At 41.5% G+C, this 15,347-nt stretch overlaps 1 protein-coding gene across 2 annotated transcripts; it reads right to left on the bottom strand.

The window, feature by feature from the left end:
* Window positions 1-393: 393 nt before the first annotated feature.
* Window positions 394-15,289, bottom strand: LOC116060132 (PARP1 binding protein). 2 transcript variants are annotated; one of them, XM_035996164.1, is made up of 11 exons: window positions 15,175-15,289; window positions 14,562-14,717; window positions 13,757-13,993; window positions 13,529-13,633; window positions 12,256-12,426; window positions 11,779-11,933; window positions 7,296-7,479; window positions 6,960-7,141; window positions 5,967-6,048; window positions 1,431-1,617; window positions 394-909 (listed from the first exon to the last, which is right to left on the bottom strand). In XM_035996164.1, the coding sequence occupies exons 2-11, from the start codon at window positions 14,709-14,711 to the stop codon at window positions 587-589; spliced, it is 1,776 nt and encodes a 591-aa protein (XP_035852057.1). In that variant the 5' UTR covers window positions 14,712-14,717; window positions 15,175-15,289; the 3' UTR covers window positions 394-586. The 2 variants fall into 2 exon arrangements, with proteins under 2 accessions (XP_035852057.1, XP_031169424.2); XM_031313564.2 differs by having other exon boundaries at window positions 15,045-15,186.
* Window positions 15,290-15,347: the final 58 nt, after the last annotated feature.

The following is a 15,347-nucleotide window of genomic DNA, read 5'->3' as shown; positions in this document are numbered from 1 at the left end:
CTTAGCTTAGCTTAGCATAAAGACTGAAAATCTTGGGAAAGTGTTATTCTGAGTCAGTTTAAAAAGTAAAAAAAAAACAACTTATCTCCACTCAAGCTATTTAACATGTTATAACAAACGGTATGTGTGTATGTTAAATGCTACTATTAGCCAGTTTAGCTAGCCTTAGTTTAGCATAGAAACTGGAATTGGGATCGTTGGTCTGATTGGTTGAAGGACTATCCAGTTGCGTACAGAGTGATTTGAACTATGCCCGTTGATCACACCTCTTGTGCAGTAGAAATACAGAGCAGACTCCCCAGACTAATGTTCAACCTGAAAAGATTGAGCTTGGTCTGCCAACTCTCAGCAAGTATGCAATTGAGAGCAGGTAAATGAGCGTATCCCCCCCCCCCCCAAAAAAAAAAAATAAATAAACAGTGAACAGATTAACTGGGACTAAAAATCATCATTAGTTGCAGTCTTAATTGGAACATACTGCACAAGATTTGTCAGTGGAAGAAAACAAATGAACATTCAGCTGCTTTGTATGAACGCCATTTGACAGAAAGTCCATAGACTGACATGAAACCAGTACAAACCCATATTAGAGTCTGAAGAAGCTGGTTAGCTTTCCCTGCCCAGCTATCAGCTTCTTCTTACTCGAGGCCTTACTGACATTCTTGCCCTGCATTTGGACCAAGACACTAGTGAGCTGTTTCTTCTGTGGAGGCTCGTTCTCTGATCCTCCATGTTGGTCAGAATCCACCTGCTTCCTCTTGTTGCCCTTTCTCTGCATCTGAGTGCCAGTTTTTTTCCTATTGCCCGGGCCTGCACCTCTGTGTTGCACATTTACACTTCTTGGCTCAAGAGCAGGCCCCCGCTGAACGCCGCTCTGCTCCTTATTCGGGCATTCAGATGTAGACTTGGCTGGAAAGATTGAAACAAAGCAAAAGCAAGTGTGACAACCTGGTAGAAAAAAAAGGGAAAATGTTGTGACGAAATTGCTGACGTTAGCTGCTTGGGGAAGTGGGCTGTGTGTTTATTCTATGAAGTTGAAATTGAACATTTGTCATGTAACCTGATGGAGCCGAGCCTGAATTCCCACGGAACAAAAGACAGAAAGGGAAATGGGCAAAACGTGTGTGTGTGTGTGTGTGTGCTTTTGGGTTTTTACTATAGATGTCTGTGTGTGTGAGCAACTTTTATAGATTAATTTAATGGCTGATTGTAAGTACCAGTCCCAGGGCTAGGGCTGGGAAGGGTTCAAGGCTGGAGCTGTGAAGGTGTGCCTGGGCCTGAGTCCAGCTGTGTGGTGTCAGAGGAAACAGAAATCTATCCCAGCAGAAAGAGAACGCTGCACCGCTTGTGTTGACATTTTGAGCTTTTCTCTGCATGCAGGGGAGCACAAAAACAAGTTCCTGTAGGATTTAATGAAGTTGAATCTGTACCTTCGGTTGTCTCCTCCACATCAGAGCTGCACTCCTCATCCACAGCTGGGATGGTTTGGCGTTTGGGTGCTGGGTGCACACAGGTAGGGACCTGGCTGGTGCTGGGGAACTCCAGCACACGGTTGAGTGGCAGTTCTTCATCCTTGTATGTACACGCAAACTGGGATCGAATGACTTTGTCTCTGGGCTGGAATAAACAGAAAAAAAAAATGTTAATGCAGCTGATATGATATGGTGACACATTGATCGGTATCAATGACTCAGGCAGGTGGCCTAGGTTTCCTTAAATTTTGGCTTTTACTTTGGTGTTTGGAGCCAAAAAAAAAAATCTGGGAATTTCATTCAGGGAAACCCCAAATCATTAGGATTCATCCTCTAGGAAGAGACACAAAAACCAGTTCAAATGAATGTCTCTTCTGCTGTAATTAGCTAACCTATATACGTTGCTGTATTTTTTGACTACAGTATGTCACTTTTTACACAGACCAACAGACAAGGTGATAATAAAGGTTGAGGAATCATACATCAGCACAGCTTTACACTTAAACAGGAGAAACGGTTTCTTTAATCTTATCACAATTACATACAGTAGAGCAGCACCTCATTAGAAAGCCTTTTCAGAATGAGTTAGTTGTATGAAAGTGAATGATACAGAAAGACTACAATCTTGGCCCTGGGGCACACAGATTCACAGCTTTTCAACCACTGTTTGATCTACGCCTGCTTGGGATTATCACAATCCAAGGATTTCACCCTTCAGGCCAGTGGGCCACAGTAGGGAGGTAAAATCAGAGAGAAAAATACAGCGAGCAAAGCTGGGTGGGTCCGTAAAGCACAAAGGGATCAAAGCCTTTGTGCTTTTCAAAAGAACTTCTTAAAAGTGCACCTAAAACAACAGCAACACTCAGAACAAGGCACTCTTCAATAATGGAGCTAAAAATATATGCTGCCATGGTTGCATGCTAATAAAACATAACTGAAACGCCCCTGAAACAATGGGAGGGGATGGAAGAGTGAACACGGCCAAACTATGACTGACGGAAAACGTCTAATCCAATTACAACAGGTGGGAGCCCAACATGGCACCGTGTGGTCAGACGGCCCTTATTCCTCCGAAGATAGCTGTCCTGAAATTACCCCTGCACACCGCCTGAACCGACGCTGGAGACACCTGACCAAGATATTCCTAAAAGTACATCCACAAGCAGGTGCAAGCAATTTCTGCAGCTTTGTATCTTCACACGAAGGTGATAGAAGTGAGAACAGGTGCACCATTAATAGTATCACCATCAGAGACTGATAGAATCACTCTGAAATAAAATGTAGATACTGAATCGTGTTATCAAAAGCATCTTTTCACAAACATCATTACTGACGTCAAAGAAGAGCAACAGTAAATTGTTTAAAAGTTATTTCTGCGTTTGGATCATTTGTTGCACAAAGACAAAAGATTTGGAAACATCCCAAAAGCAGAAACTAAATCTGTCCATCTCTGTGTGTGCCAGTTGACGTCAGTGCATGATGAAACCGCTGGAGAAGTCTGGGATAAAGTCATTCAGCAGACAACAGGAAACAATAACCTTTCAAGTTCCCCTTGCTAGTCAAATTACGCGACTGATATGGCATCTTCAAAGTGAAATTGATGCAGAAAGCTTCCGCTCACCGAGTTCAGGAAGCGGCGAGCTGCCCAGGGACCATTACAGCGCACTCAAACAGGAAGGCAGCCAGATTGTGGGGAGCTAAAATGACATCTGCTAGCGCAATCAAATAAAGGAGCCATTTCACCAAATGTGCTTAGCATACATGTGCAATAGGAGTTCACACAGTGGAGCTGCTTCAGGTTAAAAGACCAGTCCTACCTTAAAATCTAAAGCTGGTCTTGTCAGTGTTTTGTAGGTGACTCAGCAGTTGTGGAGTGTATACAGTGGTGGAAGAAGTACTCGTAAAAGTTGCAGTACCTCACTGTAAAAATACTCTGTTACAAGTCCTGCATTCAAAATTTACTAAAAGTATCATCAGCAAAATGTATGAAGGTAAAAAGAGTAAAGTACTCATTAGGGTACGGAACGACCCCTTTCAGAGCGATATTATAAATATTATGTTGTATTATTATAACTGATGCATTAGTATTTAAAGCGTAACTCTCGCCAAAATGCAACCTAGGGTCTTTTTGTGAATGTACCCGAGTCAAACTTTCATTTAAAAGCATAATTAAGACGGAATTAAGATGTACCGTATTCACGTTTTTCGGTCAAATGGCCTTTTGAATGGGAGTCCTAGGGGCACATTTATGCTAGCCTCAAAATATTTATTTTTAAAACACTAAGAAGGCTCAACACATGAGACTTTGCTCCAAGTATGACCAGGGTCTCTACACCTTAACGAAAGCATTGACAACATTGTTTGTGTACACAGAGTTTACTAAAAAAGGTTTTGAACAACTCACCGTAGGTCTTGTCGTTTCCGGCCGCAGCCATTTTATCAGTCAAAAACAATCGATTTCAGAATGCAACATAACAGGAAGGAGAGTAAAGATGGAAACCTAAAGTTTAGTTCCATATAAATGCACAGATTATTTCTTGTTTTGTCGTTATTGAAAAACAATATTGACCTCGTAGTTGAAAAAGGAGCCTCATATGGAGTCCGTTCATTCGCATTCGGATATCGACTCGTTTTGACTGCCGAGGTGGTAGCGGCCGGAAACAACAAGACCTACGGTTAGTTGAAACGAAAATACGGTACATCTTAAAAGTGCTGATTCTGTCCTAATTATGCTTTTAAACTAAAGTTTGACTCGGGTACATTCACAAAAAGACCCTAGGTTGTATTTTGGCGAGAGTTATGCTTTAAGCAGCTTAACGTAGCTGGAATAGCCCAATCAATAGTGGATTTTTGAAGTTGATACTGATGTTGATATTTGGAAGTAAAAAAAAAAGATATAAATCAAATATTTTTTTTTTTAAACATACAAAATCTTGATATGAATCCTTTAAGGAGCACTCCACTGAGCATTGCGGGACAATGGACATTTTTTAAAAAAAATATCAAAATCAATGCAGCAGAACCAGACATTTTTTCTTTTTTATTCCATGCGTTCTTCTTTCTTGTCAAAACCTGGCGCCTACATTACCCACAATGCAGGTCAAACGCTGATGGATTGTTCGGAGATTCGGGTGTGTGATGCTAGTGGCGGCTAATGTAGCCTTGAGCTTCTAGCCTGTAGCAGAGGGGAGGAGCAGGCTACAAAGGTCTAGTAAGCTCACTTCTTTCCAACTACACACCTCCAGATGTTTTTTTCATTTTCAAACTTGTAGTCCTCAGCTCCAACCCATGCCGACTCAAGTGACATCACTTGAGGACATTTATCAGATTTTGCACCACAAAGTCTTTATACAACATTTGTCTCATACGCAGAAGTAGTTACCGAGACCTGCAAACAGACTTTGATGTGTAAAATCGGTTCCCCTTTAAAACAATTGGGACCAAGATAAATACTGACTTGTTCGTGCTCTCTGGTGGACAAACTATGTTATTACCTCAAACCTAGTTTTTTCTCCATTTTTGTACTACAATTTCTTATCGTCCTGCTTAGTATGCATCTTGGTCACAATAAAAAAAAAAAAAATAATCTAAGTGATTCCTATCAGATTGTTTACCTTATGATATACTATACTGTAGATGTCGGTCAACCTATATGGTGGAATAGAAAACTATCTTGCTGACTTTGTATAGATCTGGTGTCATTGTCGTAAATGTGTTTTCTATGTGTCTATATACCTGTCTTTATGTTATCTGTTGATGTATTTGTCCATGTATATTGACATGTGCATGCAACTGTGAAAACAAATCTCCCTCATGGGACAATACATATCTAAGAAGAAATGTAGTAAAATGAAAAAGTAACTTAAAAACGGTACTTAAGTAAACGTACTAAGTTAGTTTCCACCGCTGAGTGCCTGTTATGATAACTGCAAGTGCCAAATCAAGATTCAGATGAAACAATCCTCTTCGCGCGTCGTAGATTAAATTGCAACAACAAAAGCACACAAACAGTTAAATCAGTATACTCAAAACTTATTGGCAACAAAGGCTGCATAATCACAATGAGACAGATTCTCTCACACGGATCCCAGAACAGCTGAGCTCAAAGCCAGGAAGGAAGGAAGAAAGAGATATCGATATCAGATATAGAGTCTGTTATATTGTGCACTGTAAGCAAATGGAGCTGAGCCCCGACAATAGGATAAGTTATCATCAGGACTAGTTAATAGGTTGAATCCCCCACGAATAAGTGGTTTTATGCCATGGATTTAAATGGCACCCTCAAACCAACACTAAGAGCTAAAACACAGCTGTGAAAATGGGAACGGTGGAAGTCAGTTAAGATGTGAGCTTCAGCTAAGCAAATAAATAATATAATACCAGGGAGAAATTACAGGATGTAAAGACATTATTTTCAATGTTTGTACATCTGATTCAATTTGAAGTAACTGATGGTTTGGATTTGAGGCTCTTGGACGAAGGGGCCCATGTTACCTTGGGTTTGAGCAGGTCTAGTCGGCTCTGGACTCGGTTCTTTAGAGGTTCTGGAGAACATCCAGTAGGCACTTCAGGGGATCTGAGGGGCGAGCCACAATGAGAGGCAAAGACAAGAGGCTTATGAAATTGAAAAGCAAGAAGGTTACATGGTCACACTAACCACAAAGTCTACCCACTACTGGCCTCTCTTTATTGCAGCTTTACATAGTTGTAACATGTAAAAAGATATTTTTGTATTTGCGTCAGACTGAGCTGATGTTGGGCTTTTGCAACAAATTAGATATCAACCATTCAATGTCATGCACTTCAGACATAATGTAGGTCCCCCCCCAACCACAGCCAGTGGCTGGCTAATATATATATATATATATATATATATATATATATATATATATATATATATATATATATATATATATATATATATGTGTATAATTTTCTTTTTTTACATTACTATATTTATTTCAGATATTTGACCAGAGTAATGTTCTAGTGTAGAGTGGGAGATTTTTTTCTCTCCATATGGTTTCAGTGGAGAGTTGTACAGCCTCATGCTGGTCTAATTGTTGTTTGAGGGGCTTTCCTACTCTGACTGAATCCTGTGGTAGTGAAGAAAGTCTTATCTAATTCAAAGTTCCACCTGACACTGGTTACAGATAATGTTATAATGAGCCAAACAAGTTGTCAGTCATCTGGCGGGAACACTGTTCTGTCCTATGCTGTGACAAGAGTGTATAAACAAAACATGTTGTTAAATTTGACTAATTCAGTGATCGCCGTGTGTGTAATTTGACACAGTTCAACTGGAAGAAAAAGAGTTGTGCGTTGGCAGAGCGCCACCTACTGTATCGGATGTAGAGTTACTCCTGTCATTCCCCCATTCTTCCCCGCTCATACGGGGAGAACTGGCATAACCCGGTTATTCACTAACTAACCCTGGTTACTGCTGTGCATGTAAACGCACTAAGTGTCATGACTGTTTGTGCCAACCTGAACAAGTTGAGGACGCAGGTCCCCTCTGCTCCACTGAGGGTGGGCTGGTCCTCAGACAGCAGATCTGCCGTGTTCTGACACGGAGGAGTCAGTGCTTCTTCATCAAGCAGAGCCACCAGCACCTTCACAGTGTCCCGACCTCCGTATGCAGTGCAGTGATTGACCGCGTAAGCCTTTGGCTGGAAAAGAAGAGCAACACAACTACAGTCACTGCACTGTCAGCTCCAACAGCTGATGAAGATGAAGTGGTTTTTGTATAAATGCATGGACTCCAGGAGAGACTCAAAAGCCCAAACTGTAGCTGCCTGGCTGGAGAGCAGAGTTATACATTACCCTGGCAGGGCTTATCCCCGTCCCGCTTCCATTAGCAATCACTTTCTGGATCTGGTGTAGCTGGCAGATCCTCTCCTTCAGCTCCTTTGTCGTCTCCTCAGCTGCAGCGAACACTGCATCTCCACTGCTGCGTCCCTTCACCAGCACTGCCCTGATGGCAGTCACCAGCCTGGCTCCACACACACTGAGAATTAAAACACAATGACAGTCACAATGTGAGTGGTATTCTGCCGTAGGTAGAGAGGGAGAAAAAAACCTGCGTTTGTTTTGGACAGCAATAGACTCTTTCTTCTGCAAACACACATATAGGTTTTCATCTGGATAGAATTAATAGTGTTCAAGAGTTCAGCCAATATTTGCCAACATGAATAACTCACTCCTTAAACTGAAAACCCAGAAAAGCCAGGCCTGAGTCTGAATGTCTTCAAAAGATATACTGCAGCTTCACTTTCAATTCATTGGACACTGACTTTAAGGGCTCAGAGTAATTGTTTCGGTGTTAACATCCAGTTGAGCTTTATTTCACTGTAACGCAGCTTTGCCAATGTTAACAGTTATGAAGCAGAAAATGTGCTCGCACATGCTCTGTGCCGCATGTCCAAAAATCATAGCAACATATCACTTCTGTAAGTTTCTAACAGTCAAGTGCATTAAAGCATCGCAGTAAGGTGGAGAGGCGGTGGTCTGACCCTGACCCGGCTATGATGTGATCGAGCAGGGCTCAGTATCAGAATCATTTGGGAAAACAGATGTTCAATGAACAAGGGGCCCTGAACTCTCGAAGGTGTTTGTATGAGGAAATACAGTACTCCACTGAGAGCGTAAAGGCACTGCTTGTTGAAAGACACATGTTGGCCGAGTTCATCAGTGTCTCATCAGACGTGGCGCGCTCTCATCAGCCTGCATGAACTGAAAACCCTCAGAAGAGCAGCGAGAGCCGTATCCACCGCTACACAAACATCACAGTGTGTTGATATGGCTACATCGTGCCTTCAACAGCTTCACCTCAAATGCTCGACCCTCACATTGATTGAACGGCTAAATCATTTCTGATAACCGCTTTTGTTGTGGTGCCAAATGCTTTGACATTCAAATAATCTGTAATGGGATGGAGAATGATCTGTGGAGTTAAGGTTTGATGATAATTCATCAAAGAAAGAGCTCCAAACAGGCAAGTAACAAAGACAGGCTTTGATGTGGCAAAGATGAACATGCTTTAGCAATCCAAATGTTATCATGAGAAGCTTAGATGGGAGTCATTACAGGGATTTGAAGGAAATAATAACGAGCTGCAGTGGGACAGGTGGATTTTATGATCGCAGGTGCACATGCCGATACACCCGGCTGTCTGACATCTCTCCATTTGTGCATGTATAGGACGTGTGTGTGTGTGTTTTCAGGCCTGTGTGTTCTGACAAACAGAATGTAAATTGTAATTTCCCCACTGGGTATCACTAAAAAGTATTTAAAAAAAATATAAATATATTCCTACCAGAAGTAGCAGCAGGGCCCCCCACACAGAGCAGAATTGTATTCAATCAATGAGAATTGAATCGGCTACACCAGAAAGTGAACTTGAATTGCAGGAAGATGTGAAGAAATTAGAAAAAAATCCCACGGAGTCATAAATGCATAGTTTTAGTGTATTCGACCTCAGCTGGTAGATACCGAAGCATGCTCAACTTTTCTTGGAATCTCTGTATTCCTTAAATCAGCTCAGGATGATTTCTCTGGAAATGTGTATGTGTGTATGAAGTAAGTACAGCATTTTGTAACAATGCATTATTTGAAATGGAAAGTTGCTTGTAGATGCCTTTTTGAAATCCGGAGTGTCTCTGACTGGACCACAGACAAGAAGACTGCAGTGACTCTTAGCGGCTTGATGGTCTCCTGCTTAAGCACGAACAACGGTTCACCAGAACAAACCTGATGAGTTCCTAGAATTTTCCATGCCCTGTGGCGATCCAAAGTTGCTGTCTGATTAGGTCTGGATTTCAGACACAATTATGATGCAGTCTTTCAAAGTACTGCAGGACCAGGGCCACAAACAAATAGACCTTTAGACTGTCCAGTGGCATTCCATTGGACAATCTTTTTCATCATATACGATGCTTTTAAAAGCCCTTCGTGCCAGTTAGGGTCACATTAATGCATTTTGGGACATCCTGTCACAACATAGACATATAGACCATACCTTCATTTGTTCACACATATATGAAGAACCAGTAGGCGATTAGCTTAGCTAGCTTGATTTTACACTTCTTCTTCTTCTTCTTTTTTTTGTACCGATTAAACAAACAAGGTAAATTGTAATAATTAGTCAAATTTAGAGATGCTGGTAGGCACATTTTAAAAACTTTTAATAGTGCCAGGCTACCAGGTTATTGTAAAATAAAAGATATTTATATTGACAGAGAGCGGAGCACAGACACACGCGTGCGCAGAGGTGCGGGCAAACTACGTCGGCTCTGCAGTTTTGTTGAAATCAGTGAGTCACGGTAATGCCGATAAAGTGGTTTCAAGTGTGGTTACAGTTTTTCAAAACTTCATGCAGACAGCGTTTGCTATAATGTATTATATTAATGGAGAGGTGAAAGTGGTTGGTGGTGACGTTACACTTCCTCTGAGACAAGCAGGCACAACAGTGGTTTCTATGCCCTGATGACTGACTGACAGGCTGAGGTTGTAAGGCAAGGCACTACAGCACCTTTCAGCAACAAGGCAATTTAGTTACATTCCTTTGCACTTAAAGGGGTGGTTCAGAATTTTGGACATAAGACCTCATTTCCATGTTAGCCAGTGTATTATTTATCAGTGGAGACCGTTTTCACCACTTTTCATCCAGTCCTTCCAGTTGCAGACTTCGCTGGTGCTAGGCTAGCGCAAGTCAACAGTATCTGCTAGCCTGCCACTAAAAACAGTCTTACCCACTCCACAGTACAACCGAGGCAAATAAATTATAACGCCAGACTATCGATGTAAATGTCTGTGTTGATAGAATAATGTTATAAATAAAACTACCCTTGCATCGCAATGATCGCATTACATTTTGAGGGACTAGTTCTCAGCAGCGGCATAATTTTACGTTGCTCCAGTTAGTAGTATTGCGCTGAAAAGTAAACAGAGAAGCGCACTACAGTCGGGACACCTAGTAGTAGCCTAGTACATTGGTATTGAAGCACTGGATTGGAAACTAAGGACTAGGCAACATGGTGATTCAGTGTGCATTTAGAAATTGTAAAAATAAACCAAACAGATGGGCACCACAACGTTTCCACAAATTTCCATTGGGAGATCCAGAAAGGAACCAACTGTGGCTTCTTGCTGCTGGCTTGGACATCAAGGCGGAGACTCTACTCAAGTGGCTAATGTGTAGTGATCATTTTAGACCAGACGACTTTGAAAAACCCACAATCTAAAGGACCACAAGTCACTGACAACGAATGCGGTTCCATCCGTCTTTCCAGATGCACCAACAGCTACTGATGAACAGGTAATAACTTTTGGTAGGCTACTCTAGCTAATAAAGCTAGCCCCTTTCATAACGTTAGCCTAGCTACTACTGATAGATTGAGACTGACAACGTTAGTGGAGATAACGTTACAGTTCAATGCATTGTGGAGAGGGACAACGTTAGCTAACGGTATAGCTACACTCTTGGTAGATACCTGGCTGGGCTAATCGCTAACTTTAGGTAATTGCTGACAGAAAAGTCATGTAAACTCTGACAGTTTACATGTAAATTGCAGCGGCAGGTAAATAAACTTGTATGATTGTCATGGAAACCGGCTTCCTCGGTAGCCTAGGTAATTATCACTCCGCCGCTGCTGTAGCCTACACTACAGGGAACAAAGTATAACTATTGCAATGCGATGCAACGGTAGTTTTATTTCTAACATTATTTTATCAACACAGACATTTACATCGATAGTCTGGCGTTATAATTTATTTGCCTCAGGTGTACTGTGGAGTGGGTAAGACTGTTTTTAGTGGCAGGCTAGCAGATACTGTTGACTTGCGCTAGCCTAGCACCAGCGAACTCTGCAACTGGAAGGACTGGATGAAACGTGTTGAAACGGTCTCCAGTGATAAATAACACACTGTACCCCTTAGTCATTGTATCCACATGATTGGTGATTAATTATCAAAACTCTCATTGTGTAAATATTTTGTGAAAGCACCAACAGTTAACCCTACAATATCGCCGCAATATCGACATCGATGTATTTGGTCAAAAATATCGGGATATTTGATTTTTTTCCATATTGCCCAGCTCTACTTCTACTCCCTTTGTCATTTGTAACACTTTTACAACTTCAATTCAGAAAGCTAAGTTGGGATTTAAAGTTCAGTCCTGAATGGAGCACATCCCTGCCTCCCAACATTTACAGCCGATTCTGTCACAAGAAGGGAGGCATTACCTCAAAAGCAACAGTATAAGACAGGGAGCGAGTGGGAGCCTGGATTAAGCTGCATTGTGTACCTTGGGTCAGGAATCTCTCCCAGTATTTCTTCCAGGTTGTCTATAAACTGAACAAAGTCAGACAGGCCTTTGACATGTTTCCTCAGTGGGTCAGACTCAGCTGGAGCGTAGCCCTTCCCTCCGAGCTGGATGGCCCTCACAAAAGATGTCACAGCCTGCAAAAGCATGAAAGAGGCCCAAATGGTGTGAGAGGATTACTCCAAGTTTTTTGTAAAGCGTGAATACATCATTGCTAAAGCCTAAGCATGATGATGATGATAAATAATTTTATTTCGGTTAACATACATGAAAGAAACAATTATTTCCCACAATTTGCCACCGTAGCTAACTGAAAAAGGAATAGGCTGAAGCCAAGGCTTATTTTTGCCTATCCTATCCCATGATCCCTATATAATCACCCAGAAATCCAACAACACTAAATGAAACCAAATACTTGAGTACAATCCTAAGCACATGCCGGGTGTGGATGTTTCTTACCAAGAAGAGAGAAGTGTTGTTGTCATGTGCAGCATGCTTTATGTCGGTAAATGCCTGACGTCCAAGAGCGCGACTAGGGACGTCAATGGTTAGCGCCAGCGCCATGTCGTTCTTGGCATTCACAAGCAAATTCAGATAGGAGCAGAAAACTCTTCTCACTGCTATTTTTACCTATTGATAATAGATCAAATAAACAAGTATCATTATCATTTTGGTTAGAAAACATCTTAAAAATCAGTTAAGGAGTTAGATGAGAAAGTTGACTAACCATTCTTAAATCTGTCTGCTAAACATGAAGCTGCAGCAGGTTTGCTTAGTTTAACAAAAAGACCTGGAAAGAGGCTTAATCAGCTAGCCTGGCTCCTCGTTTACAAACTGAGAATTCAATGTTTCAGATGTATTTCAAACTTATTTCTTGGCTGGGACCAGTTGCCAGGCAACAAGCGGAGACTGCAGTAAGTTACGGATCCCAGCCCAGAAATAGCATATTGTCATTTCTACACTTCCGTTATTGTGCTGATTAAACAAATGAGATATAGCTTGTGTGTTAGTGAGCTTTAGGGAGGTGTTTGAAGGCATCTTTAGTTACCTTTTGACAGAGCCAGGCTAACTGTTTGAGCCTGTTTCCAGTCTTTGTGCTAAGCTAAGCTACTGACAGACAAGAGTGTGGTATCGGTTGTCTTATCTAATTCCCAACCAGAAGGGAGATGAGGTATTTCCCAAAATGTCGAACTATTCTTTTAGTAATACATTTGGCTTGAGGCCAGTCCAGGTTGTGCTTATAAACTACCAAAAACGGACAGTAGCTTTACTGCCGGAGTAAAACTGCTAAATACAGCGGCTGACAGCACATATTAAACTCCAAAGTGCAGCAGCAGCAAGCCTCCACTTAAACTCATAAATTCACAAGTGACAGAGAAGAGTGGAGGAAAGAGAGAGACTCTGTTACAGAAGCTCTTGTCCAGCCCCACATTGTGTTACTTTAAACATCTGCCTGGTAATTGAATTCACATTGCGCTCTTAAATCTAAGTGATATGAAATAGAGTTCCTGTCAATAAGAGCAGGATGGATTCCAGACAGAAATTAAGTACTCGGAAGACTGGGAAAGTAAATGCATGGATTATTGCCAGAAGGAGAAAAGGCATTTCACTTTCCTGGAAAAAAAAATCTTTATATGAGGGTAGAGGGCAAAGTGGAAAGAGGGGTTTCTTATGGTGGTTTATGAAATACATTGCACATTTTATTATTGTATGAAAGCAGGATTGGGCGTACCTGTGAGTTGCAGGGCCTGCTTTTGCTAGACGGTGTTGATGGGACTGAAGAGTCTGGTAACTCTGAGACATCCACGTTACCTGATAAAAACTCAAACAGTTGGATCTTGGCAAAAGAATAAAAAAGTAATTAGAGAGATACATTGATTGGCCTTATCTCTAACTCAGAAGCCAATCTGATCATCCACAATCAACATCATCAGTCTGATTTCAACCAGCTCGTGCTCACCGGGCTCACAGGCTCCTGTGGGTCTGAGTCCACTAGGCTCAGCTGTTTGTACATGGAGAGGATATCAACCAGGTCCACAGTGTTGGAGCGTTTCAGGAAGGATTCGTATGTCTCCAGGATGAGATCATAGTTCTCCAAGCGTGCAATGTTGGGGGGTGGCAGGTGAAGTTTGTCAAACAGTAAGTGTTTCCAGGCCATCAGGACATCACTCAGAGCCACTTTGAACTCTCCGCCGTGCTGTCACAGGAAGAGAGAAAACAGTGAAAGCAGCAGCCATAATTACTGACGGCCTGGAACCAATCAGTTCAAAAGCAGAAAGACCTTCTCCCGCTGTCCAAAAATGGGCCATGAGCGGTCTCAGCCGGAAACCTGTGGTAATGTCATCAGTTATAGACGTGATGACAGTCAGCCTGATGGTTCAATTGAATTATGCCATGATGATGATGATGATGATGTGAACTGGGCTCGTACAGCTTTGTTTTGGGGCCGCTGGATAACTTACAGCAAGAAAACGGAATATACTGACAGTGTTCTATTCCTCTTCTTTTAAAAGTGTTAGTTTTCATCTCTCTGCAAGGTGCCTCAGCTCTAAAATTAGCAGCAAAGCAGAAATCCCTCATACAGTTTAAATAAGTCCCCCAAAAGGCATTTACGATCATCAGTAGCCACAGTATAAGTGGTCAGTTTATGTTGTGTAGCCTTTAGATAAATGCACTTGCACTTTTTGCACCTCGAGGGACAAAAAGTATTTTGAACCGAATCCAACAGAAGAGAAGCTGTTTGAATAATAGGAATGAACTGTTACCTGCTTATTAACATCTGCCATGGCCAGCTGCAGCAACATCAGCATGCCATCAGCTCCATGAATGGTGGTCCTCTCAGAGTGTAAAACCCTGTGGCACTCTCTCCTGAAGACTTTAACCATCACCTTCAGATGGTCTCCTACAGCCTCCATGTTCTCCTATAAAGCAGCAGTAAAGGAAATTACTCCTTCATTAAGGAGTAATCAGTCTATTAATAGACTTAAAACCAATATGTGAAATCACTTTACTCTAGTTTGAAGTTTCTCTTAAAATATGTTTAATAAACCAGGTTGTACAGCAGAAAGCCGACTAGAAATCGACTTTTAAGGAGCAAAATAAAGCCATTGGACTTTCAAGTAAAGACAAAAGTAATCTCTGAACAGGTTGTTTAAAATGTCTTTCCTTTGTCATCGAAAGGAAATCCTTGATTCGTTGGCCTCAGTGGCACAATGGTAGGCTACTTTAGTTTTAGTAACTTAACTTACTATTTATTTCAAAACATGTATCACGAAGTGTCTTTGTGTCAGCTCCCACACGATGCACAGATATAACTAAGAGTATCAAATGTTGATGACTGCACTAAATCACAGAGGATGTTAATGTAATGGTGCAAACCTCTAATATTGTAGCAGTCTCCGAGAATACGCGTCCACGACAAAAAGCAGTTGTTTTGAATTTTTAAACTGCCGATGACGTTTAGTGTCTTCTGACCAATCAGCTTTTAGTAGACAACAATGGGAGAGATAGACTAAAGAGTATTTCTCTACTGCATTACTTTTTCATAGTTC

Source organism: Sander lucioperca, chromosome 20 (assembly GCF_008315115.2).
Source record: "Sander lucioperca isolate FBNREF2018 chromosome 20, SLUC_FBN_1.2, whole genome shotgun sequence".
Taxonomy (NCBI): Eukaryota; Metazoa; Chordata; class Actinopteri; order Perciformes; family Percidae; genus Sander; species Sander lucioperca.
This window is presented reverse-complemented; position numbering and strand designations above follow the sequence as displayed.

Excerpts from the sequence above, each read along its gene's own strand:
- LOC116060132 (XM_035996164.1), bottom strand. The coding sequence starts at position 14,711 with ATGGAGGCTGTAGGAGACCATCTGAAGGTGATGGTTAAAGTCTTCAGG. Across the intron at positions 12,427-13,528 it reads GCAGGCCCTGCAACTCACAG|GTAAAAATAGCAGTGAGAAG; the intron begins GTACGCCCAATC and ends TATTATCAATAG. Across the intron at positions 6,049-6,959 it reads TGCGTCCTCAACTTGTTCAG|ATCCCCTGAAGTGCCTACTG; the intron begins GTTGGCACAAAC and ends CTCGCCCCTCAG.